Source organism: Xiphophorus hellerii, chromosome 12, assembly GCF_003331165.1.
Source record: "Xiphophorus hellerii strain 12219 chromosome 12, Xiphophorus_hellerii-4.1, whole genome shotgun sequence".
Classification (NCBI taxonomy): Eukaryota; Metazoa; Chordata; class Actinopteri; order Cyprinodontiformes; family Poeciliidae; genus Xiphophorus; species Xiphophorus hellerii.
In genome coordinates, this window is record NC_045683.1 from 23,798,629 (window position 1) to 23,825,514 (window position 26,886).

General features: G+C 39.5%; 1 protein-coding gene across 3 annotated transcripts; it reads left to right on the forward strand.

The window, feature by feature from the left end:
* Positions 1–381: 381 nt before the first annotated feature.
* On the forward strand, positions 382–26,886 carry rasal1 (RAS protein activator like 1). Of its 3 annotated transcripts, none has more exons than XM_032577628.1 (21): positions 382–624; positions 874–930; positions 5,311–5,424; positions 5,739–5,800; positions 7,730–7,859; positions 8,503–8,584; positions 8,993–9,133; positions 10,302–10,393; positions 10,833–10,932; positions 11,100–11,253; positions 13,859–13,923; positions 14,598–14,710; positions 15,342–15,534; positions 15,634–15,771; positions 19,440–19,584; positions 20,059–20,231; positions 22,302–22,439; positions 22,600–22,735; positions 23,708–23,828; positions 24,057–24,136; positions 24,309–26,886. In XM_032577628.1, the coding sequence occupies exons 1-21, from the start codon at positions 560–562 to the stop codon at positions 24,455–24,457; spliced, it is 2,448 nt and encodes an 815-aa protein (XP_032433519.1). In that variant the 5' UTR covers positions 382–559; the 3' UTR covers positions 24,458–26,886. The 3 variants fall into 3 exon arrangements, with proteins under 3 accessions (XP_032433519.1, XP_032433517.1, XP_032433518.1); XM_032577626.1 differs by having other exon boundaries at positions 383–624; positions 10,833–10,950; XM_032577627.1 differs by having other exon boundaries at positions 383–624; positions 10,833–10,950; positions 23,714–23,828.

Sequence of the window (26,886 nt, forward strand, 5' to 3'; positions counted from 1 at the left end):
TCAATAAAAATGGTCGACAGATGGCGCTTTCTATCAAAAGACAGGAGCTTCAAAATTATTGTCTAAAATGTATTACGACGACAACGCAGACGCTTCTACAAATATTGTTACCTGAACTAAGTTGTAATTTTATCCCGGAAACATAAAGGAGTTTCTGACTTAGCTGAAAAAAAGCTGTAAACAAGCTGTTAAACAAATGTATTTTATTGTATTTTCTTTTTCTTATGAATACTATATTTAAACCCCATTAAAAGCTTTTCAGACTGACTGAGGCTCGCATTGTTCACTCCATCCATGGACTGAATTGTTTGGTGCAACCATGCACTGTAAAACCGATCACATGCTTTGATTACATGGGGCTCGCGGCTTTAACCCGCTCCACTGACTGGACCGTGAAGCGCGCCTGGGTCGCGCGCTGCTGGTGGGCACAGCGCCGTCACGAGCTGAAGGTGTCATGAAACGGAGAAAACTCACTCGCAGAAAGGCAGGGGGCTATTTATACCAGCTCGCATGGCAACATAAGAGATACTCGCCGGATAAATAAATTACCGGAGCGAAAATGGCCAAAAACACGTCTCTTTATTTTCGGATTGTCGAGGGCAGGAGCCTTCCGGCCAAAGACGTGTAAGTAATTTCTGAATGGCATGTGCTTCTGTGTTGTAGCCTTACCTGATAAAATAACCTACGTCTACAATTTGGTTTCCGAAGAACTCTATTTTGGTTTCTCATTTGAATAAATTCAAAGATCCACGTGTGGAAAAAAAAACAACAACTATGTTTACCTGCTCGTATTGATCTGAGCATCATTAAAAAGAAAAAGGAAATGTATTTTAATTAATTACTATCTGCTCTCCCAATTCTCCTAATTTTCAGATCTGGGACGAGTGATCCTTACTGCATCGTTAAAGTTGACAATGAAGTTGTGGCCAGGTGAGCTCTGTCCGTTTCAATCAACATTAACATAAGGTTCCTGTGAGAAAAGAAACAAGTTTTCTGCTTTACAAACATCAGCAATCTTGTCAAAATGGTCTGTTGCGTCATAATATATTACATGTTGTATTCCGGGAAGCATGTAATAAATAGTACATGTAACCTACAATGGTTACAAGTGTATGTTAACCATGTGGAAGGTGTGTTCAAATGCCCACAGCATGGCCCGTTCAACACAGCTAGAGAACCTGATACTGCTCTGGCCTTTAAACACCCTTAGGTAACCATGGTGAGCATGCATCAATTATTGCAGGGGGCACCTGTTAGAAAAGAAAATACTGGGGAGATGAGAGAACACACCTTTTTATAGGCGTATTTGAAATTTATTGATAAAATAAAAAAAAAATAAAAATGAAAAAAATTCAAGAACTTTAGTAAGGAAATGGGAAGTATGACTGTTGTTCCATCTGGAGTGTTGAAAACTGCTCAGTGTTTCACTGCAGGCACATTATTTTTCACTTGCTGTGTTACTGGGCAGTTGACTCTTGAGTGTGATTTCCAAGGATGATGAGCCTGGTAGATTGCGCTGGGAAATAACGGATACACAAAACTCTTTCTATGCTCATTATGACACAGTGTTATTTCCAGGCTGTCATTTGTGTTAACTTTTAATTAGTGTTCATCGATAGGGCTTCTGACTTTTTCAAATCGTTTGAATGCTCTCAAAATTGCACAAAAGTAATCCAGTTTCTAAAAAAATGAGAAACAAAATTATTAGACTTATTCGGTTAATACCTGAGTGTGTGTGACTCCCAGATGCAAACTATTCAGCATCTGAAATCTTAGTCATAGTTATTGTAGGCTGATGGTCGCAAACATTGATCTGCAATAAATGCAACACATCTTTTTATTAGCCCGCAATCATTATGCAGGGTCAGCTTTAAGCTTAAGACTATTCCCCTGGGAGAAAAGCTTCCATTTTGGACTAATTAAATACAACGTTTGACCAAAGCTGTTTTGACTTGGGTCTGTGGTCTCTATCAAACTGCAGGTAGGCAACAATGGTTTTACAAATTAACCAAATTAATTTAGCAAATTAACCTTTACTGAGCATCTTAAACTCTGTCTCTGAAAATATCAGGAACTTTGTTGTTTATGCCTCGATCCTTTCTCAGTCACATTGGGATGGTAAACTTGAAAGCTTTCTGTAAATATAGCAAAGCTTCCACTTAAAGCTGTTGACAGTTTGCATCAAAATAACACGTCATTATTAAAAGATATAGCGTTGGTGTTATATATTATATGTTGTGTGATGCCACATGTCATTGCTAGTTAGTGTAATTTAAAATCTTTTTGTTGCACCTCATCAGTCACCTTGTCTCACAAAAATATTCATACCCTTTGAACTTTTGAACATTTTGTCACATTACAACTCCAAACTCAATGTATTTTGTTGATACGCTCGTATTTATGCTGCTTATCCTTCTGCTTCTCAGCCCTTAGATTCACACTTCTTACAGCTGAATAGATCAGCTAACCCCCACATGGTACTTATCATGCAATGACTTGTCCCTGTGTTGATATGCTCTAGTCTTTTTAGTTCTATGTCAGATCCTTCCATCAAGCTTTGCTTGCACCTGAGTTTTCCCCCTCAAATTATTTCCTGTTTATGAAATATGAGTCAACTCATGTTTATTGTAACCTGATGTAGACTCTCAGGGTTTTTTTTGGAAGTTTTGCCTCAATCTTGAATAAAGACTTTTTAAAATGTTTTCCATGCATTCTTATCGTAGGAGTTGGGTCCTCTACGGTCATAATTATGACAGGATTAGTTTAGAAAATAATATAAGTTTTGAAAAACGTGAACTTTGTCTGTTATCTGAAAATGGAAAAACTGTGGGGCATACTACTAAGATATGTCAATGAACCTGAACTGAAAGACTGAATAGTGAGAATATTACTTAGTGAAGCAGCCAAGGCAACTGAGAGCCACAGAGCATCAACTACAGAATCTGACAGGAAAACTACGGGTTGTGCTCTCATTCTGCCACCTCATGGCTACTTTACTTCAGCAGTGGCATTTAAGGTGGTTAGAGTTAGTGGGAAAATGGATTAAACGACAGAACGATCCTTTAAGAAAACTTGTCAAAGGCGGCTAAGGACATGAAACTCTGATTAACTCTCACTTTTTATGGAATCGCTTAGATCAAATATCAATATGCACCTTATTGTCAAGTCTTTTGGTGCCTCAACACTACTTTGCGTTGGTTTATCATATTAAATCCAAAGAAAATGTATTGTATTGTTGTATAACTGTCTCATGAAGTAGATGATCAGGGTTCTCCATCATGTTCTTCATTTTATGACTTATGTAAAATGAGGTATTATATATTATTATTATTATTATTATTATCAGTATAGAGGTATTATGTAGTCCGTAGAATATCCTTCTTTATCAGATTGTTTAGCCTTAGCCTTACGTTCACGGCTCTGATTCTGCGACCCCAACAAATCAAGAAGAGACTGCACTTCTTATAAAAGAAGTGCAACAGACTTTTAAAAGATATGCACAGACGGATCAAAGCTTCTTCAACAAATAAAGTGTGATCTGTTCCTTCTTGTAAACAGCTTCTCTGTTGCATCTCCAGTTCAGTTTGTTATCCAGATGAACACTGAGGTATTTATACTTCCACTTCTTCTTCCATGATGGAAATAGTGTTTGACCTAACCTTGTTTCTCTGAAAATCGACAGTCATCTCCTTTGTTGTTGTCACATATACCATAAGACCTTCTTCATCCCTGACCACACAGCTCTATTACGGTTCTGTTAGAGCTTCCTCTCTAGCTGGCTCATGTATGCTTTCTTATTTTCTCTAATCTTGACTTTAAGTTGCTTCTGTATGCTCCTCAATAGTCCCCCATCTCCCTTCCTGAAGGCTCTTTTTTTTCTTGTTTAGCAGTTCCTTCAAGTCACTGTTAGTCAAGAGTTTGTTACTGGAGAAGCATTTCACTTTGCTGGCTGGTATGATGTTGTCCATGCAGAAGTATATAGTCGGTCACACACTCAGTAATGACTTTGATTTCATCTCCACATGACTGGAATCTCAGTCTGCAGCCTCAAAACAACCCTGTAAGACTTCTGCAGCCTCCTGTGACCATTTTCTCATAGTTCTTTGTTACAGCCTGCCTCTAAACAACAGGTTTATATTTAAGACAAGAAGGCTATCTGACTTGTCCAGTGAGGTTTATGGATCCTTAGAGATCCTTAATTACTACCAATTAGAGGTATTTGCAGATTTATGGATCTCTAACTTTTGCATAAAACAAAATCGTTGTTGCAAAATGTTTTGCTTTCTTTGGTAGAGGCACTGACAAAGTGTGGAAACTTTTTAAATGTAGCAGAGAATGAAGCGTGATTAAAATCTCCAGATATTTCCACAAAAGCACTGGAATGTTGTGTCTGCAGCATAGCAACATCTGGACTGATCGTATCACTTACAGTACATTCTCTGCAACAGCCGATGGTGAGATTTAAGTGGTTTCCAAAATAAAACTTTTGAACTCTCTTGGTGAATAATATGAACAAAATATTACTGCTAACAATTTGCTACCTGGGCTGCAGAGATGACACTTCACAGTTACATGTCCTGGATTACAATATCTGTTGTTGACGATCACTGCTAATCCTCCTCCGTTGCTTTTGCCGCTTCTCGTTAGCTTCTCTTTAGCAACCTGCTTTGCCGCTTCTCTGCCTGCTCATATTATGAGGAAGACCGCCAGAGAGACGTTGGCGTTGGTCTTGATCCCGCAGCCATGTCTCAATGAAACGCATAGTGCTGTTTTCCAGATACTCTGGCTGGAGTTCACCCAACTTGTTTGCAAACAATACCATGTTGCCAAAAGATGTCCTGAACCCCCTTCTTTTCTCTCAACTCTTTGCTCCTGACACCTTCTTTTCAGCTAATCTGAAATTTGTTTCTGCAGCTGAGGTATTATTTCGGTTTTTGTAGTGTTACTTAGCTGCTCGTGATTGTAAACCACCTTGTTGCTATGGTTACAAATGTCAAAAAATAAAACGTATCACCAAAAATCTTTCTAGCTGCACACCACCCAGTACAAGAGGGAATAACTGTCCAAAAATGTTTCCACCAGAAAAAGAGGAATTATTAAAAAAGAAGAAAGAAAAGTCAGAATGAAAGTAGCAGAGTTACTCCGGCATGGTGCCACATTCTAGAAGAGGTAAAAAGTGAAAAGGGAATGAATGTGAAAAGTATGAGGGGTATGTATAGTTTTGTAAAGCATTGTAGACATTAGAGGTGCGTCATTCAGGCATTAATTTAAAAATTAACTCGACCAAACGTGTTGAACGTCTCTTTCCAGAACCGCTACAGTGTGGAAGAATCTAAACCCATTCTGGGGTGAAGAGTACACTCTGCACCTCCCAATGGGGTTTCATTCACTGTCGTTCCTCGTGATGGACGAAGACACAATTGGGTAAGAAGGTTTGGAACGTCTTCATTCTTAAACAGCCTAGTATCAGGCAGGGGCTGGCATTTGATTTACAGCCCTCATTATTTAACTTAGCTCATGAACTGAACTCCAAGTTCAGCTCAACTGTTTTGGGAAAAAACAAAAATGACAGCCAAGCTTTGAATAGACAAGCATCATCAGGCAGATGGTTGCACAGATCAAGTTGCTATTTTTTATTTTAGAATATTAGGGCTGCAGTCGTTGCTGTTTGCGGCTTCATCAGAATGTCAATGCAGTTGTATTTACCTGACAATCTGCTTTTTTATTCTACTCTGCAGACACGATGACGTTATTGGAAAGATCACGCTGAGCAAAGAAGCTATTGGATCTCAAGCTAAAGGTATGACCGATTACAAAATAAACATCAGCCTGTAATCGGTTGAAAATATGACCAGAGGTCAAAAGTTAAACATACATTGATTTCCCAAGACACCGAACAGTCAAATGCCCGTTTTTAGTCTGGGAATGTTTTTTTTTTGTGTTCTCTCACATGTTAAACATGATTTATTTGTGCTGATTAATCACTTTTTGGAATATTTGCCTACCACAAACTCATTGGGATTTTTTTTGTGATGTGTTCCTGCTGCTCATCTGCTTAAACCTTGGGATTATTCATTGTGCATCATAAACCAGGAAAGGCAGCCAATGCATTTCAAGCAGCCTTACACCATAAAATGCCTGGTAAAAAGCTTCCCTTTCAGCTCCCAGTGTTTACCCAGCATCAACTGTTACACCTTCTGCAATGTCTTGGCCAAACATATGGCATATTACGCATGAAGCTCTTTGATAGTGCAGTAGCTTCACTCTAATACTGGAGGAGTTTATCATGTTATGTTTGCTGCATACAGATACGGTGCTTGTGAGAACCACCTGGCATGGCCTTCATTCCAGTGATTCATGACTCCATGACGGTACTGAGTCACTGACTCCCTCGCAGGATTTTTCTCACAACCTGGCCTTGATTTTATAGTTTTTTTTTCACAGGTTTGATGTTTGTTTGATGTTTCTGAAAAACTGAAATACAATCTAAACACAGCCACATAACTTGCAGAAAAGTTGGAGTCGACAGGAGTGCATTCATGGCTGTACCTACTTGTGCTGCTTCTTTCTCTTTTTTTTTGTTTCCTTCCATCATCCCACATGCCCCAGTCAGGCATAACATTATGACCAGGTGAAACAAATGCAAGTGAAGATTTTATCCTCAAAGATGATGTGTTTGAAGAGAGACAACTGAAAAAGGGTTGGGATTTGAATGAGTTTCATAAGGGAAAAATTGTGGATGATTTACCATGGTGAGGCAGTTTTATATGTTCATACATAAGATGGTTTACATGAAAATAATGAAACAAAGTTAAGACATATAAGACTAGAGATATAAGAAATTTATTCTTGATTTTTTTAGTTCAAAACTCCAACTTTCTTGGGGTACTCACCTTCTATCACCAGTATCTATCAACAACTGTTTTAGTTGTTCAAGGAGGGATCGGTGGTAAACCAACACAGTGTAAAGACTTTACTGATGCATTACATAAAGCAAAGGCTAATTTGTAAAAGAAATCATCGCTGGATCTTAGAAAAAGGTCTCAAAATATGCGGTGCGTCATAGTTGGTTGCGATGTGGCAGCATCAATCAGTCACGATACTCTTATTGACTTCTTTTCACCTCTGAAATTTGTTCAAACCAAAAATTTATGCCTCCGTGTGTCCAGATTGGAATCTAAGCTCCTGTTGCAGTTGCTGGACAAATAAGTCTAATCTAGTGAGACGTCTTACTGCAGTGGAGACGACAAATCTCTGAGCTCTACAAATCTCAGCAGAGATGTATTGTCCATATACATATATTCATAGTTTGTTTGTTGTTTGTTTTCACAGTGCAACATGGACTAGGACTCTGTCTGAGTGGCTCTTTTATGTCTCGGTCAGGCTGATGGGTTAGATAAGGCTTTGTGAGAAAACATGTCAAACAAGTTCTGGAACAAGATTCTTTACAGGGATGACACTTTTTTCTTTGAAACTTGTATTTGAAATGAAAAGGAAAGAAGAACAGAGCACTCTGAGTTCTTTTATGTTTAGTTAGTCTAAGTTTTATGTCTTAGACTAACCTGCTTGTAGTTTTATAATACGACTGGTTAATGAGGCAACATGTCTGGAAAGCAATCTGAAAATGTCTATAATCGGAACAGTGTTGCTTCCTCATATCTAACATATTCTAACCTGCTTTGCTGTTACAAATCCTAAATAACATCGTCTGTCTGTGTGGTCTTCACAGGGCTTGATAGCTGGATGAACCTGACTAGGGTTGACCCCGATGAGGAAGTTCAAGGAGAGATCCACCTGAGTCTGGAACTCCTTAAAGATGCAATGAAGAGCAGCCTGCGATGCCAGGTCATTGAAGCCAGGTAAAATAAAAAACTAGTATCTAGTTTATTTACTGTGGATCAACATTATTAGCTTTTTCTTCTTTTGCTCTTTCTTTTGGTTTGTTTTTTTGTTTGTATTTCCTTTTAAATCCTGTAAAGCACTTTGTATTGCCTTGTTGCTGAAAATGTGCTATATAAATAAAATTACCTTTACCTTTTACCTTTAGTCACTGCTAGTGTGGAGAGGAGAAACTCAAATGAACAAGAACGGCTCAAATAGTTTAGGAGCAAACTTGTCATAAAAAGAATAGAAATAACTTAGAAACAAATGTTCATACCATCTTTAACATAGTTGAATTTCTAGGACAAAGTGCCACACCATGTCTATATCTGCGATGAAACCTTCTCTCAATCACTTTGTAGGCTTCCACACTTCCTTCTGAGTCACATTGCCTCTATCGCCCCACTCAGTGCCCCATCTGCCTGTCCCAATCTCTCAGCCACCGATCAGTCTGCCAATCACAATTTGACACTGGTTTTCAACAAAGCCGAGATAGCCTTTAGTTTAGCCCAAAAAAACAAAACACTCATACTAAGATGAAACTTATATGATTTGTATAAAATAAGGAATTAGATTGAGAGTTGTTTTCACTGTTGATATTTGGTCTGCTGATACCCACAGGGACTTGGCACCGAGAGACATTTCCGGAACATCAGATCCTTTTGGAAGAATTATTTTCAACAACCACAGCGCGGAGACCTCGGTGAGCTCTATGACCTCTATGACATGTACAGCATTCAAGAGATTCTCAGAGTAAAAAGGTTGTTTTTTTGTAAATAGTGGCTGTCTAAGATGCTATGGTTTGTCATTAGCATCTTAGACAGTAAGGCAGATGCAGAGATAATTATAGATATTTTGATTTTCATTTAGCTTAATTTATTTTGTATATGTATCCTTTCTTGCATTTTAAGCCTGCAACATATTCCATTAACTTTTGAGACAGTAAGGATTGGATTCATAACGTTGTTAAACATAACTGCAAGGAGTTAATAATGTAACTATCTTTGCTGACAGAGCAGCTGTGTTGGAAGTTTTATTTTCTATTCTGTGCGTTCTTTAGTGCATAATTTTCATGCTGGGATCTCTTACCGTTTTTGATGTCTGGGTGTAGATTATCAAGAAGACCCGTTTCCCTCACTGGGGGGAAACCTTAGAGCTGGAGCTGGACGCAGAGGAGCTGAATGAGGAGGGGACTGTGATCGTGGAGGTCTGGGACTGGGACATGGTGGGAAAAAATGACTTTCTGGGAAAGGTCAGGATCTCTTGAATTTTATGCTATGATTGCTGTCAAATAATGCAGGTTACTGAATCCATAGCTACTGAACCTTGTTAAATTTTAAGGCATTACAATTACAAATCCCAGTGTGTTTTATCTGGATAGTGTGAGGAGCATGCTTGGCATAATTTCTTTGCAACAAGTTAAAGTTTGGTTCTTTTCTGAGCTAAGGAAGCTCTATAAATATGTTGGAGGCAAGATGGACTCCGTGCACTGTCTGGATCATGTTCATCACTGAGAATAGATCTTTCAAGTCTGAGCAACTAAACAACCAGCGCTCTTTAGTAGCAAATTGCGCACTTTATAACACATTAAGACTGATTTGGTTTGTCATAATTTGGCAATGTGGAAACTGATTAAGTTTCCTTGTTGCTGACTCTCCCAAGCTCGCTAGGTAGCATACTTTGATCCACAAGGGTTGTGGTATATTTATTATGATCATTGTGAGTGTTATCTTATTATTGGTCCACCAATAATAAGACGTTATTGTCTATTGTTCTGTTAGTTTCCTGTGAGCCTTTATCCTAACTTGTCTTCTCTAAGGTTTTTTCCAGCTCTGCTTTTAGTTTCCTCCAACTTCCTATTGACTGTCCAACTTCTCTGTCCTTGTCTTCGTAAGGCTTTGTTTCAACAATTTTGTTCCCCTTGCCACTCTTCTTTTAAGATCAGATTTATGAAGTGCACAATTATTAAGTGACATTCTTATTTGACATTAGATACCACCAGCTTTCGATTCCTGCAGCTGCTCCATGTTACTTTTCTGGTTAATGTTCTTGCCCAGCCTGTCAGTTTTGGAGGATGACAACATGTTTAGTAGTTTACCGTTGTATTTTATTTTCTCAGTGATGGATTGAACATTGCTTTGTAAGATGATCGACACTTGATGATCTCCACAACTTCTGGAATTAGCATTTTATTGACTCATTTGTTTGTTTTTTATCCATATATGCACAACGCTTATCGGATTTTTATATGTAAAAACTATGTATAATTTTCCTTCCACTACAATTATGCACTACTGTTGGTGTATCCCACAACATCCCATCTCGTTGTAACATGACACAATGTATAAACGTCTAAACACAAAACTACCATCTGTGTTCTTGGCTGATGTAGCAGCCTTGTTTATTCTCTTACTCAATAGGTGGAAATCCCTTTTGCTTCTTTGCACAAGACACCTGTGTTAGAGGGCTGGTTTCGTTTGCTGCCCCTGGGAAACAATGAAGCTGATGCTGGGTGAGGATCATGGGTGTGTTTGTTTGTGCAATGACGCCAATTTGTGTATTTATACCCCTCAAGTGTATTTTGCTCGTAGATTTTTTTTCTTCTTTCAATGCACAGGAGGACAGGCAGTTGCTCACCTCCATGCTCCCTTTTATGCATTTAAATGAAGAGTAACAGGTGGAGGGCAAGGGCTCTGACAGCATCTGTTTCTTGAGATAATTTTAGAACAGAGGGCAGAACGAAATGCAAAAGAGATGTCATATTAGGTGAATTTCACAAGCTTATTTGGAACTATCACATGCTGCTTAGTGCAGTTATGATAAAAAGGCTTTGTTATGTATTACAATATATTAAATATCTCGCAGGGAGTTACTATAGTTTGAGGTTACTGCAGGAAATTCCCCACTTAACCAATTCCTGAACTGATTCTTTTGTCGTTGTTGGTTTCCAGTGGCAAGCTGGGAGCTCTGCGCCTGAAGGTGCGTCTGGTGGAGGACCGGATCTTGCCATCTACATACTACCAGCCACTTATTGAACTTCTGGTTGAGTCGGTAATCTCCCCCGCAGAGGTCAGCATCGTAGCTCGTCCTCACTACGGATACTCATTCGTTCACCTTCATCATGACCACAGAGAATGCTCCATGCGTTACATTTCTTCCGTCTGTTTTCCAAAGGCACATTGTTCCTTAAGGTGTGATGAGGGTCTTTCTTTGAACAGGTGGAGGACAGCAGCGCCCTGACCATGCTGGAGGAGGTGACCACTGTGGAGAGCAGGCAGGATGTTGCGATGACTCTCGTGAAGATCTACCTAGGGCAGGGCCTGGTGGTACCATTCCTCGATTACCTTAACACCAGAGAGGTCAACCACACAAGTAAGGACAAACAGGTTGAAAATATTAGGAAACTAGAATGAGTAGACATTATTAATAACTGGTTATATGCTGCAGATGGAGCTTTGAAATTAAATAGTTTATTTGTAAATAAATGCTAACTGTGTTGTCCTCTAAGGAAGGAAGTGCTTTTAATTTCTGTCTGTGTTTCATGTGTGAAATCTGTCTCAACATCAATTTAATTGTATTTTTATAATGACAATAAAAATTCTTGATCTTGATCTTGAACTGGATTTTCAGATGTAAACGTTTAAGCTCTAAACATGTCACAGACTGTGCTGGCCACAATTGATAGTTTACTAGTAAATATCCTTCAAATGCATTCATCTTTTATTGCAGTAGCATAAACTAACACTGAAAAATATATAAAGAGAATAAAGAAACTATCATTAATAAAATCACCAGCGACAAGATTTTTGGAACCTCTTTAAAATGCATGTCAAAATATAGGAAATGAAATATTCTTTTCAATTTTATTCACCTGGTAGAAACTTCTAATTAGTAATCCCTGACTTTCTGTTTCCCGGAGTAAAAATATGCGGTAAAACAGAGTTTTACAACAGAGGTTGCGATTAATTTTTGACTTGAACTACATGGTGTTTTATACTTTGTTCACTCATTACTTTCTGATGCTTTGCTATTTCTGTGTTCTGTTCTTTATTGGTTTAGGTTTCTCTTTGTTTTTACTCTTTAGGTTTTGGTTTAGTAGGATCCCCTCATGTCCTTTCTGGATCCCTGTGTGTTCGTTTCTGTGTTAATTAGTCATTTTCCCTCAAGTCCTCAGTTCAGGTCCACACCCTGCTGCAGTGTAGTTAGTCAATTGAGTTCCCATGTCACTAATCACCTACTCAGCAGCTTTACTGTAAGTCAGCCAGTTAGTTCCCTTTGCTCCTCATCTGCTCTGTTGGTTTTCCACCACTGCAGTCTTTCTGTGTTCTTGTGGCTCACATGTTTTCTGTCACTTTATCCTTGCTGTTCCATCATATGTTCTCTAGTTCTACACCTGCCTGTTCATTGGTTTGTAGGTTCTCTTGATTAAATAATCATCATCAACATGAGAATGTCATTTTCAGGTCTGTGTTTGGGCCAAATGTCAAAATAGAACATGAAGCTACTGTATTTTCTGGTTGACTAGAGACCAGAAGATACAGAAGGATGCCAGGAAGAAAAGCTTTTCCAGTTCTACCATCACAAATGTAAACATGTGCAGTTAAAATGGTTAAAATGGCTTTTTCTTTTACAACAAACTTCTCAGTAGAATATGTAGAAATTAAGTATGGTGAAGGATCTGTGATGCTGTGGGCCTGAGTCTGGGAACCTTACCATGCACCGTGTTTTTAACACTGAAAATGAGTTGTCATTTGATCTCTCTGTATTTTCCAACTATATTCAAGGAAAGGGAAAGTGCTGTATTTTTTACCCTATGAGCAAAAAAATATGAAACATTCTCCTGTTAATCAAAAGTTGAATGTTTCAATTAAAAGATGGAGTGTATTACAAATGTCAATGTGGACTCAGGCTCCTGCAGCAAAAGATGAATTCATTTTGATGCTTTGCCAGTTTACGAGCTCAATAATGTACCTCAACTTGTCCAAATCGTTGTCGTAAATGTGTTAGTTTATCAGTCACAGACTGAAACCTGCCAGCTGCTGCTATTACCTCTCGCTCCTGAGACTCTCTAAAGGTTGCTGCTGTTTTAAGCAAGAATTGACATCAAGGTCTCTGAACACCACAGATATTGTCTGCGCGTGGGCAGTTAAAGCCCACCGGCACTATATTTACCACCCTGATGGCGATTATTTACTCACCCCAACAGTCTTTTCATGGCTTGTCCGAGATCTGGATTAGTCATGTTTTTTCCTTCGCACTGTAGCCCCCGCCAGAGATAATTCACACAGAGTTGTGCTTGGATTTCAAGCTCCGTCGGTGTAGTTCGAGATAATAAGTACAGTACCCAAGTTTCCATAGCAACTGCACATGATCCAACTGGTAACTGCTTGATCAGGAATAGATGCTGCGAACAGGCGGACATTAAAATTAGGAGCAAAGGGCAAGGCGAGGAAAGCATATTGTACGTCCTCTGCGTGGGAATGAAATCAGTCCTGCCAGCCCTGTAGGTGCCAATGTTTCACCTGACAACACAGTCCTGTCACCAGGGGCGTCTGTACGACCACCACTTAAAAGGATTTACAGTGATGAAGCAGCAGAGTCAGTCTGCTCTCGTTTTTGACACTGGGCTGTTTTATTTGTGAACAATATTGTATCTTGGCTGATTTAAGCTGCAACAAAATGAATATCCAAGAAATGTCTACATAAAATATAGAAATTGTGTGTGATTTGTTTTCATCTTGATATAATCCTTCAATTTCAAAGGTTGTAATCAAGCCAAGTTAATGTGGGTGCTGAGGGATTTTAAGTGTTAATAGTTTCAATACAGCACTGAAGATTTACATCACAAAATTATGAGCAATGAGCAAAATAAAAATCATTTAAATATCTTCAGTTTTAAAGCAGCTATTGTTCATCACTCATTCAGTTCACTTATATTTGCTTTAATTTGGACATTTTCTTTGTTTTGTTTCCACAGCTGATCCAAACACCTTATTTCGCTCCAACTCTCTTGCCTCCAAAGCCATGGAACAGTTCATGAAGGTGTGACAAACTATGTTATTTTATTGATGCAAGAGTAAGTGTTTGTTTTTTTCTGAACGCATGATTTGTCTTTTATTTATGACTAACCCACTTTTGTCCCTGTTTGCAGTTATTGCATTTCCTGTGTCAGTTACAGTGCCTTACAAAAGTCTTAATTCCCCTTTAAATTTTACACATTTTGTGAAGGTACAATTGGCAAAATTCAATTTCTACCTGAAGCAGACCCTCACTGTAGCACATGATGATGCTTTTCTTCTGCAGGTAGAATTGATGAGTGGATGCGTGAAACTATATGCAAGGCAATCCTGAAAGAAAACCTGTTGAGGCAGCAGGACAATGACCTTTAACATGCAGCCAGAGCTGCAATACCATGGTTTTCAAATTTGCTCTTTGTTTTTAGATGACCTTTGCTCAAATCTCACTGAGCTTTTTGCAAAAGGAACAAAAAATGAGAGTTTCTTGTTGTGTTGCGTCCAAATTAGAAAAAAGCTTGAGAGGTTTTAATGCTGTTGCAGGGCACTTTACTGCAAATGCACATCTAATGCATCTGACTGTATGCGGTTAACTTTCTGCACTTTGGAGAATTTGGAGGACTTTTGCACATTTTGAAGCCAAACCCTGTTCCAGTGATGTAAATGAGGTACTCTGATTAAACGATGCTGTCTTGCTGCCAGGCCGTTGGCATGCTGTATCTGCATGAAGTGTTGAAACCCATCATCAATCGCATCTTTGATGAGAGGAAGTACATTGAGCTGGACCCGTGTAAGATTGACCTGAACCGCTCAAGGTAAAACAGATCTACTGCACACATCATGCTGGATCACACCACTAATGCAAAAATCTGATTCTGATCTAATAGCATCGTCTACGACAGGTTCAGAGATGATTTCAAGTCGCAGATTTATGTGTGCAGCTGCTAAAAATCTCAAGTTGAGAATCTGCTACAAGAGGTTGAGAGCAAGACATACATACAAGAAAATAAAAAGAAATAATTAAAAAAATAAAAGAATTTTAAAATGGGGAGGGTTTGTTGCTTGGCAACAACCATGAGCCCCCTGAGATGTGTCTCTATTTCTAACATGGAGAGAGAGAGAGAGATCCAGGATGTAACATCCTTTGAGTCTGCACTGGAAATGCCTATCCTAATCTTTTTTCCCCATTTTCCCTCCCACTGAATGTGTCCCTTTTGACATTCTCAGTCTAACACAGAGTAGCTGTGTTCCTCTGTCCAATCTCCACAATATCAGTGTCTTACATTTATCCAGGGCACATTTATCATAATTATCCAGAGCAGGGAGGCCACCACGTGTGTTTAGAGTGTATAAAACCTGCTTAGTTCTTACATGTTGCAAGTAAATATAAGCACAAAATGAGTCTGGCTGTTTACTGTGTTCCCAAATCTGTCTTTGTGCCTGAAGACGGATTTCCTTTAAGAGCGGCGTGTCAGAGGCAGAGGTTCGGGACTACAGCGTGGAGATGCTGCAGACCTATTTAACCAGCATCATCGAATCCATCGTCAGCTCTGTCGATCAGTGTCCTTCAGTCATGAGAGTGGCCTTCAAACAGCTGCACAAGAGAGTGGAGGAACAATTCACAGAGCCGGAGAATGAGGTCAGTGTCGAGCCCGACGCCTAAAAACTGGGAAAGATCCTCTGGGAAATCATTCTCAGTTCACAAAATTTTCTTTGAAACTCACTTTAATTTGAACAGGATGTGAAATACCTCGCCATCAGCGGGTTCTTCTTTCTGCGTTTCTTTGCCCCTGCCATACTGACGCCTAAGCTGTTCCAGCTGAGAGACCAGCACGCTGACACACGTACAAGCAGGACACTGTTACTACTTGCCAAGGTACGACATATGAACAGACGTGGGTGTTTTTAGTATGAAACGAAAGGTGAATTGTTGTGTGTCCCAGAAGTCTGCAGAGAGGTGAAACACAAGGCTAATGATAAAGAATGACATAATTATGTTGGTAATTATTCCAACCATGGGGTCAGTCTTAAGATTTGATATTTCTCAGTTCCTCTAATTGACACTTCATAGCTGAGGGAGACAACAGTTAATAGTGTGTGCAGCGCTTCAGAAACGTATTACCATTTTTAAATTATGTCATATTAAAACCAAAAGCTTCAATGTATTTTATTTGGATTGTATCTGATAGACCAACATAAAGTAGAAGACAAATATAGACAGTTCTCCTCCTTATTTTAATTTTATTTTTTACAAAAAACAATTTCAAAATATATCCTAATAGAGGGAAGTAATGAACATCAGATTTCACCTGATGTATCTGAATACAGAGAGAGTATGACACAACCACAAATACCAATCAACACTGCAAATCAACCTGACACCATATGCGAAGTGAAACATGGTGGTGGCAGTAACATCCTGTAGGGATGCTTTTCTTCGGGAATGGCAGAGAAACTGATCAGAGTTAATGTGAAGGTGGATGAGCTACAAAGGACTAAAGATGGAAGAAAAACGTTTAGAGGCTCTGATTGAGTTTGCACTTTTTTGAAAGAAGAAGGAGCAAAAACTCCAGATGTGCGAAGTTATGGAGCTGGCTGCTGTGACTGCTCACAATTTACTGATTCAAGAGACTGAATAAAAAATGCACTTCACACTTTTGAGGTACTTAGCAGTAAAAAAAAACGTCAAAACTACGCATATTTTTTTATTCAACTTCACAATTATACTCCTCTTTGTGTTTGTCTATCACATAAAATCCCAAAAGGATGTATTAAAGATTGCAATTGTAATGTAATGTATAGAAAAGCTCAGGGGGTGGAAGGAGGGGAACAAAAGATAGCATTATTTGCGGATGATGTTTTGATTTACCTACCTCAACCAGGCAGGTCACATCCAGCACTAATGAATACAATGGATGAGTTTGATCTGATGTCAGGTTACAAATTAAACACAAAGAAATCCCAAGTTCTTTCTTTCAACTATTCACCAGATCAATTTATTTTAAAAAAATTAGTTGGGATTGGCTTTCAAAATCTCTGAAATACCTCGGAGTATTTCTGTCTCATACTTATCTGAGCTAAAATCTTTAAACTTTAGCTCCTAGGATAAAGTCAGAAATGGGAAGGTGGAGTTTCACAAGCTTAGCGTCAAGAGTAGAAATGATTAAAACAAATGTATTACCAAGGTTACTGTATTTTACAACTATCCCAGTTGAGGTGACAGATAAAGACTTTGCAGAATGGGATAAAATCATATCGAGACTCATATGGCAAGGAAGAAGACCACAAATTAGATTCAGAACGTTGCAGTTATTGAAGGACAAAAGGGGGTTAGCCTTACCCTGTCTTAAGAGCTACTATGTTGCAGCACAGCTTGGTACTCTCCTGAACATAAGCAATCCATTATACACTGCAAAACAGAAAGATATAGAATGTGCTATGTCACCCACGATACCTCTACAAGCCGTAATAAATGATAAGTTGAGAAAACACCTTAGATTTTAGTCAAATCCATGGCTAGGATTTGACTAAACATATATCTTGACATATAGAGTGAAATTATTTTAAAATATGGGTTGACAGAGCAGAGTAGAGTACTAAGGTGGATAGCGCATGATTGAGATTTTAAACCTAATGTAACAGACAAAACATTAAGTAAATGGGAAAATATCCAAAGATATTCTGGGAGGTGGTTAAGAAAAATACTATACAAAGTTTTGAAGAAATAAAGAATAAATATGATTTAAACAACAAGGACTTCTTCAGGTACTTACAATTGAGGCACTATATGGAGGAACTATTAAAAAAGATAAATGTAATTGAATTGGAATCTGGTATAATTAAGATGTTTATTTCAGCAAATAAATCAAACTTTGGGAAGAAAATAATTTCTAAATTGTATACAGGATTGGAAAATTTGAAGAAAAGCAAATTTCTGCATGTTAACCTGCAAAACATGCATAAAAGTAAGATGGGAAAAGTAAGATGCTAACTGTGGGCTTTCGCAGGAGAACTGGGCAACAGTGGCAAACCTCTCGTTTCCTTTTGTGGAGAGAGTTTGGCTGGAAGAATATTGCAAGATATTTCAGTACACCAGCACAAAGAAAATACAAAGATACAAGATGTTGGAGGCAATGCAGAAAAGACAGAGCGAGTCACTTCCATGTGTTTTGGGATTGTGCCTACATACCCTACTGGCAGGATCTAAAAAATTGTATGGATAAGGTACCGGGGGGTGAATATTCCACTCACATTTGACGTTCTGTACATGGGAAGAGGGATGGAAAGATTAACAAGAGCAGCTGATAAATATATGTATAGGACTATATTGGTAGCAAGCAAAAAAGCCATTACTAGGAAGTGGTTGAAGGCAGAAGCTCCTAAAAGGGAAGACTGGGTTGACGTAATGCATAATATTTATATTATGGAAAGGCTGATTTTTTCCATCAGATTAGAATCTGGAAAATTTAAGAATTATTGGAAAAATTGGCAGGGTTTTATTTCACCATAGAGATCAGACTTTGTTGATTAATATTGTGGGTTTGTGCACCCTTATAGAGCTTCAGACTGTAAATAGTTTGCTTACAGTTCATTTCCGATGAGAAGAGATTTAAAATTGTGATGACTTGGAAGAGAAGAACGGACAAGAAAGCCTAATTTAGATTTTTTTTTTGTTCTTTGTTTTCTTTTTAATTTTATTTAGCAAGTGTATGGGCAGATTGGGTAATATCGAGACTAGCAAAGTTTTTGTGTCCAATGCAGGTACAGAATGTATGTGCAGCTTCTCTTGGATGATATGTATGGAACATTTGGAAAAAGAAAAAAAACCCTGTAAAATCTGTATGTACACTTGTATGAAAAATAATTTTCAATAAAAACCTGCAGGTAAAAAAAAAAAAGAAAGAAAAGCTCAGGGCGTGTGAATACTTGACACAAGGCACTGAATGAAAACTGATGATCATGCAATGATCAGAGGGTTCCACTTCTACACAACGGTTTAAAAATACAGCGTCACAAATAGATTGTGTGACAGGTTAGATAGACTAGCACTAGAAAGCCATTAGCACACTGTGACAGAGAGCTAACCACACCTTGAAATGGCAATGATCCACCAGTGTCGCTTGAATCAACACCCACCATATCTTTAAAAATAGCAAATGCATGTCACGATCACTTGTTAGTTGTTGAGACCTCATATTCTCTCCAGCGCATGGCTCTGCGGTTACTGTCCATGGTGCTGAAAGGCTGTTGCCATGAATCTGCTGCAGACAGAGTGAGCGGCTATTTTTACTCCTGTATGTGCAGCAACCAGCCCGCGGTTCAAAGTGGAGCATCAGAGAGGGCTGTAGCGAGGGGGCTTCCTTCTCGCCCCTCACTAACCCCCTACTGGGACCAGGTAGAGGCCACACAAAGAGCCTCACAGCACGCTTTGGCCCTCTGGGACCCTTCTGATCTTTGACTTTGAGACCTGCTGTCGGTGGGCGGATTTCTGAGATGATGAAAGATATCAGTGGAGAGCGCATGTCGTGTGTTTATGGTCCCCAGGCGCTGCAGAGTGTGGGCAACCTGGGCCTTCAGCTGGGTCATGGGAAGGAACAGTGGATGTCGCCTCTTCATCCCATCATCCTCCGCAGTGTGGCCTCCGTCAAGGACTTCCTGGACAAGCTGATCGACGTCGATCACAATATCGGTAAGGCAGACGACACTGAGCGCTCCACTGAACCTCTAATCAACCAGCAGGAGACCAGCTGTCAGAGGGATCTGATATGAGCGCTATACTGTTGCTCTGTGGTGAAATATTCATAACTAGCTGGAAGTCTGGAAAAGGGATAATACTTGTACACACAACACTGGATACCCAGCACGTCTTGAAAACACTCCCCTGTCACCCCCACCCTTCTGAAATATTGTATTTCACACCCCCTCGTTTTCTCTCTGGTGCCAGTTTGACATTTAGTGCTCTTCAGGTGGAGATTTTTACAGATCAGAACACTCATTATTCGCGTAATGAGGTTTTCCTTTTGTAGGTTCAGGTACCACAGCCTTAACAGGGGATCACGGTATAAATAACTGTCACCAAACAATTAGATCTTATCTATTTTGTAGCATAGGGCTCCCTTGTGCCTGTCAGGTTGAACAAAGTGTTTTCTTCTCACCACCGCAGTGTCTTCGGTGCCTCAGAGGGCCGTGTTCATGCCTTCAGTGACGGTGAAGGAGGGATACCTCCACAAACACAAAGCAGAGGGACCACAGCTGCTGTCCCGCTTTGCCTTCAAGAAACGCTACTTCTGGCTGACTAGCGAGACCTTGTCCTATGCCAAGACCTCTGATTGGCAGGTTGGTATATTCTGCTAACATAAAGTGCCTTTCAAAACTTTTCTTTTCTCTCAGGCTATTGTCTATTTTGTCACCTTGTTACATTGGAACTGTGAAGGTGAGACATAGATTTCAAACTTTTATACAAAGACAAATTTGACAATTGTGGTGTGGATTTTTTCTCAGACTTCTTTAATCTGATATGTTGAAATAAAATCCAGGGTGATCAGCTGCTTGTGTTTGTTTGTTAGAGAACATTAGTGGACAGACAGCATCATGAAAAACAGGAAAGGTCAGCAGTAAAGTTGTGGAGATGTTTGAGGCAGGGTTAGCTTAAATCTGGATTAGCAGCTTTAAAAAGGAGTGGCAAGGGGGAGCCATTGTTCAAAGAAATGCATAAGAGACACCCTTTGCAGCTTGACCCAAACCAGTAGGGGACAAGGCCAAGTTTCCCTAGTCCTTAAGGCACGCTGCCCTGCATGTTTTAGATGTTTCCCAGCTTTAACACATCTGATTCAGATGATTGCAGTTCAACAAATGCTTGGTAATCAACCAAAACAAGAAGGGCAGTCTGCTTTGAGGACCAGGGTTGTGGAACTCTGCTCTGGTCGCATGAAAGAAAAAATGCAAATCTCTGCTTGTGGTCGTGTACCAACTCTACATCACTCTGAAATGGTGTGAAATGCTGTATTCAACATTTCACACCAACACATCAAGTGTTACACTCTGGGCAATTGTCACACTTGGTGTGTTCAAGTGTGACATTTTAGCCCACTTAAATACGGAAACATGGTGGTGGCAGCACCAACCTCAGCAGGGACAGGAAACTGAAGGGAAGATGGAGATGAACACAGAACAATCTTAGAAGAAAAACGTCTAGAGCTTCCAAAAGACTAGAGACTGAGATCAACGTTGCTGCAGGACAATGACCCTGAATGTGAAGCCAGTGGAAAGATCTAAATCAAAGTATATTCATGCGTTAGAGACTTTGACTGAGCTGTTTTGCAGAAAAACACTGGAAAACACGTTCAAGACCTCCAGCTGTAAATGCTCAGGGTTGTTGAATACATCTACACAACATATTTTCATATTTTTATTTGTAAAAAACAATATACATAAATATGCATGAAAAATACACATACGGCTTTGTGATTGTACCATGACAACACGTGGAAATGCTCAAAGGACATGAATACTTCTGCAAGACTGTGCCGTTTCTACAGGCATTTGTGCTGCGAGTTGTTTTTGAATCCACCTGTTGCTTTTTATTGTTTTTATGTAGAAGGGTTTTTTTTTTTATCGGACTTCCAGAGGGGCCCTGAACAGCAGGTGGAAGAGAGCATTATTTCTTCAAGTCTTTTACTGTGACGCTTGGACGAATTAGCAATAAAACAATTATTTCTCCTCTGCCAAATGAAAGACCAGTGAAACCGAGTAATTGATTTTGGAAGCTGGCTGGCTGTCTTGTCATGAATTACTCACAGGTCGTGGCTTTGAACAGAGATTTATCAGCGCGGAGGAAACGAGCATATTGGGGAAACCTTTTAGTCAGCCCCATCGTGTTTTGATGTATTTGTGAGATCATCATTAGAGTTATTACCATGCAGAGTCTAACCTTGTAATAATGATCTCCTCTTATTTATTGTCCAGAGGCTGTAAGAGAGAGAGAGAGAGAGGGAAAAACACGGCTGAGGAACAACCCCTTTAAAAGCGCTCTCTTTGAGCCGGTCCCCCGCTTTGTGTGACCAGAATAAAAGGCGAGGTTTAATTGAAGGCTCTGGATATTCATGCTAACATTGCAAATCAGATTGCAGACAATGTCCTGGCTCCTTCCCTCCACGGTCGGAGCACTCCATCCTCAGTGAGGCCAGCTCCCGTCGGAAACGGCTGATTTACACTTAAAAGTAGCCTTCGCTGCCACACCAATCTCATCTTCAAATTCGAATCTTTTTTTTTTTTTTTTTTACTGCTCGTGAAATATACACATTCTGCCATATTTATTAGTTTCTTGATGTGTCAGCTTTAGTTGAAGTAAACCAAAAACTATGTATCGTTACTGGTGAGCGTTAATTGTTGGATGAACTGTTGCAGGTGCGCTCCTCCATACCAATTCAGTGTGTGTGTGCCGTGGAGAGGCTGGATGAAAATGCCTTTCAGCAGCAGAATGTAATGCAGGTCATTACACAGGACAACGATGGAAAGCTGAACACCATGTACATCCAGTGCAAGGTGCGCTAGTGCCTTCGCTAACCAGTCACCATCTAATTCATTACTTTTTTGCCATTTGTTAGTGTGCTATTCAACACAAAAATCTGGCCACAGTTGTGCCTTGTTTTCCTTCTAACCAATATGTCTTTTTTCTCCCGTTGTGATGTTTTTGTCCTAACAGAACGTGAATGAGCTGAACCAGTGGCTGTCTGCAATAAGGAAAGTCAGCATCTACAACGAGCGCATGCTGCCTTCTTTTCACCCGGGCATTCATCGCAGCGGCAAGTGGACCTGCTGCCTGCAGGCGGACCGTGCTGGTGAATCACAGCGTTACTGCTTCCATCCTGAGTTGAAAAGAGGACCCAGGAGGGGATTGTCCACCAGTTTTCTTGCACTGACTGCAAAATTATTCATACGCTTTGAACTTTTTCACATTTTCTCTCATCTAAATCGCAAACCGTAATGTTTTTCTTTAAGATTTAATGAGCAATACTTGTAGAGCTAGCACAAGTGGCATATTATTGGAAGGCGAATTAAAAGAAAAATACTTATAATAAGTTTGCTATGTCCCCTGTATGGCTTGTGGTAAACTGCAAATAGGACTTCTTAAAACAATCGCTCTCTTTTTCTCCTTTTCCATTAGTTAGTTTAGTTTCATTACACGTCCATCCATCCATTTTTGTACACCCTTGTCCTTAGTGGGATCGGCAGGGGTGCTGGTGTCCATCTCCAGCGAGACTTAGTTACACTTTTAGACACTAATTTGTGCACTGTGTATTAGATTTCCTTTAATACACTACTTTGTGTTGTTTTCTTTTACATAAATCCCAATAAAATCCACATACATTTATAGTTGTAAAGCACTGAAAAATCTACTACGCAAAGCCCTGTATCACTCATTGCCGTCTCGGAGCGTAGCATGTTCTGTCTGCAAATAGCTTGGGTCAAAAATACAAGCCCTTTTTCACCAACTTGTCGACGACCTCAGATGAGTTTAGTTGAACCATATTTAACACGTCAGCATTACAGTTAATAGCTCTTGTGGTTTTGCTGCTTCGTGCTCAAGCTGTCTCTAGCACCTTTAACATTGGAAGATGTTAGCTCTGTGTAGGTGTGTTCAGGTTTATTAAAAAAACATTCTGCAGCGCTGTGCAAAATGAAAGGGGTATTGTTGGTGTCGAAATAATTTTCCTGCAGGGTGCCGCACTGTTTACACCATGATTTGTAGCTGTATCACCTTTTAGTTGTCATGTGGAGCGCCACCCTTTTAACCAAAAGGTTTTGCTCAGTTACAGGCTGCAGCAGAACCCACTCGGCCGTAACTCTGGGCGACTGGAGCGACCCACTGGATCCCGACGTGGAGACTCAGATGATATACAAGCAGCTTCTCCAGGGCAGAGACAAACTCAGGTCAGCATCTGCATTTCTTTTTTTTCAGCCCGGATGCAGCTCATTTGCCAGTCACTAGAGGTCTATGTTGCAACGCAAGACTGCTCTGCTCTGCTCGGCTGCTGCTGCTGCTCATGATATTCAACCTCGCAGAGAGTCATGCACTTCTCTGTCATTAAATGAAAAGGAAGATGAGTTTCCAGAGGTAAAAGATGAGATAATGTGACGAAATTCTAACTGATACTGCAGGAAAAAATACCTGGAGATGGAAGACGCAGATCTGACGTCAAGCAATAAGGAAAAGAGGATAAGCCCTGATATTCACCCAGGTGAGATTAGACTTTTATTATAGAGGAACCATTAAATGTGAGTTTGTTTTGACAGTGTTATTGCTAGTAAAAATGCATTTTGATGACAAAAATCCTTTTCAGATCGCTTGCTATGTTTTTCTTGGATTTGAATTAACGAGGGAAGCTTATTCTGTGGACTTCTGCCTCCTAGACGGTGCCGAATGCAACGCTCCGCCGACGAGGCCCGGTCAGAGTGTCGCTGCTCGGCTGCTGGTGGTGATAGAGGATCTGGAGCAAGCTCACGCCACCTTCCAGCTCAGAGAAATAGAGGACGCCACCAGAGTCATTTTGAATCCCTAGGCTGCACACGGCCTCCGATCTATTAATGCCTGAAAGGAGGGTTGGGTGTGTGGAGATGCTGGAGGAGGAAGAGGAGGGGAAGCAGAAAGAGGGAGCAACAGCTACACACACTCATGACTGTCACAGAGGAGAAAGTGCGACCTCGTCCAGCCTGTTGGTGTAAAGAGCAACAGAGACTTTGTAATCTCCTTCTGTACTTTCTGAATGCCACCAATGAGGAAGGTTACGACACGCGATGCTAAAATGGAGGGGCTCTTTGCAGCACGATCTGGATGTTTTATATATATATATATATATATATATATATATATATATATATATATATATATATATATATATATACATATATACATATATATATATTTGTAGATAACAAGCAGTCCATTGCATGGCTTGCATCCACTTGTGAAATGTGAAAAGCTTTTATATTTCAAGATATTTTACAGGACTTGAAATATTTTTATGCAAAAAGGCTTGTTGTAGTGTACTGTACAGTTCCTAAATGTAAGGTGATTTGATACTTGTGGTTCATCACTCATGTTTTGTACCCTGATTGAGGCAATTCACCGCCACGGCCACTTTGTAGCAGTTAATTTAACATCACACGTCATTCCAAGTGATGTTACGTTAAAGTAACGCTCAGTGTAACGCTGCCTATATAGTGAGTGAAATTAGCAATGCTTACATCTCCTTTTTTTTAAAAAACAAACAGCTTTTGTCTTTGGTGCTGTGGCCATTTGATTATATAAATTGAGCTCTGATGTTATTGTTTTTCATATTTAACCATTTCAGAAATTTCTATGGGTAATATTTACCTGACTCAAAAGTGTCAGGCTGCGTTTGAGATGCCAATTAGTTTTTTTTTTTCTTTTACAAACCTCAACAAGCCAATACAGAAATTGGTAAATTTATTTTCTGAAAATTAAGCAGGTTTGGTGTTTAAAAAGCAGAGCAGGGGACAATAATTGAGATCAGATGTTAGGGAGGAGAACCTCAGCAGGTTGCTTATGTTATTTTATTTTGGGGGAACATTCTTCCTGCCATACAGACAGTGTCTTGTCCAAGAATTCATATCCTCAAGAAAGAATATTTACCCTCATTACAACCACAAACCCTGATGCGTTTCATTAGGATTTTATTAGGTTGACCCATACAAAGGGATGTCAACCAGGACATGACATACGATTTTCAAACTTTTATACATACGACGTTTTTGAAAACTACAAAGTTTGGAAAAAAATCCTTTAGCCGGCCTTCACAGATTTTCTTCCACAATTGTCTGGGATTTAGCTCCATCCTTGTTCTTATAATCTCTGAGAAGTCTTTTTGTCACTGATAAAAGAAAGAGCATCCCCACAGCAAAATGCTGCCACCACCATGTTTCAGAATAGGGATGCTGCTTGTCTGATTAATGTTCTCCTCGCTTGGCCTGTCGGTTTAGGTGGCCGTGTCTCTGTAGGTTCACATATGTGCCATACTCTTTCCTTTATTTTCTGAGACCTTCAGCTGGATCTTTACTGAGACTCAAATACATCTGGTTGCACTTCATTTTATTTAAGGCCATCAAAGTAAAAGAGGCGTTTCAGATTTTTGGGATCTTTTTTTTCTTTCAATACTCAATTTTAAGCCACTTTGCGGCTGTCAGGTTACAGCTGACAGTAAAGTTTGACAAAATGTGGGAATGTTAAAGAGTATGAATAGTTTCCCAAGACACTGTCAAGTCCATCCTTTCACAGATGTAGAAAAACAAAGTCACATTGAACATCATTATAAATGGGGGACCTCAAAAGAACCAGAAAAGTGGAAGCTATTAATCACATTTTCAATTTTGGAATTAGATGTTAGAAATGTTTTGTGCTTTAATTATCTAAGAGTTTAGGGTTGCTGCTTTGGAGGGACGTTGTCCGACAGCTGGAAAAAAAAAAAAATCAACGCTTTGCAGTTTGCATATTAAGGCATTTTATGAAGACACTAAACAAGCCATAACTTCAACTAAAACTTTTAAACATATCCAACTTCTTTAAGTGTCTGCGTGCCCAAACCTTGGTGCTTCTTAGTTTTATTCCCATGATCAAAGTGTAGAAAACAAAAATAAAATTAGATAAAAATGATGTGATTTAAAAAAAAAAAAATCAATTGATTGTGTCTTTCCTAAAAAGAAAATACCAGTACCAGGCTGTTTACCTGCGGTTTTTATTTTATTCTGCTTTGAGTGAATTCCACATGTTTACCTGCCAAGTAATACGAATCCTCTCAGAACCAGAGTAAGCGTTGTTGAAAGTTCAAAACGAACATGTTAGCATTTTTCTGGGTGGGAAACACAAAATAACGATTTGTTTCAGGTGTATTTGTAATTGTGGGAATGCCTGTATGTAATGACTTCACCCCTTGTGCTGCAGAAAGAAATAAAGTGGCAGTGTTAACTAGTC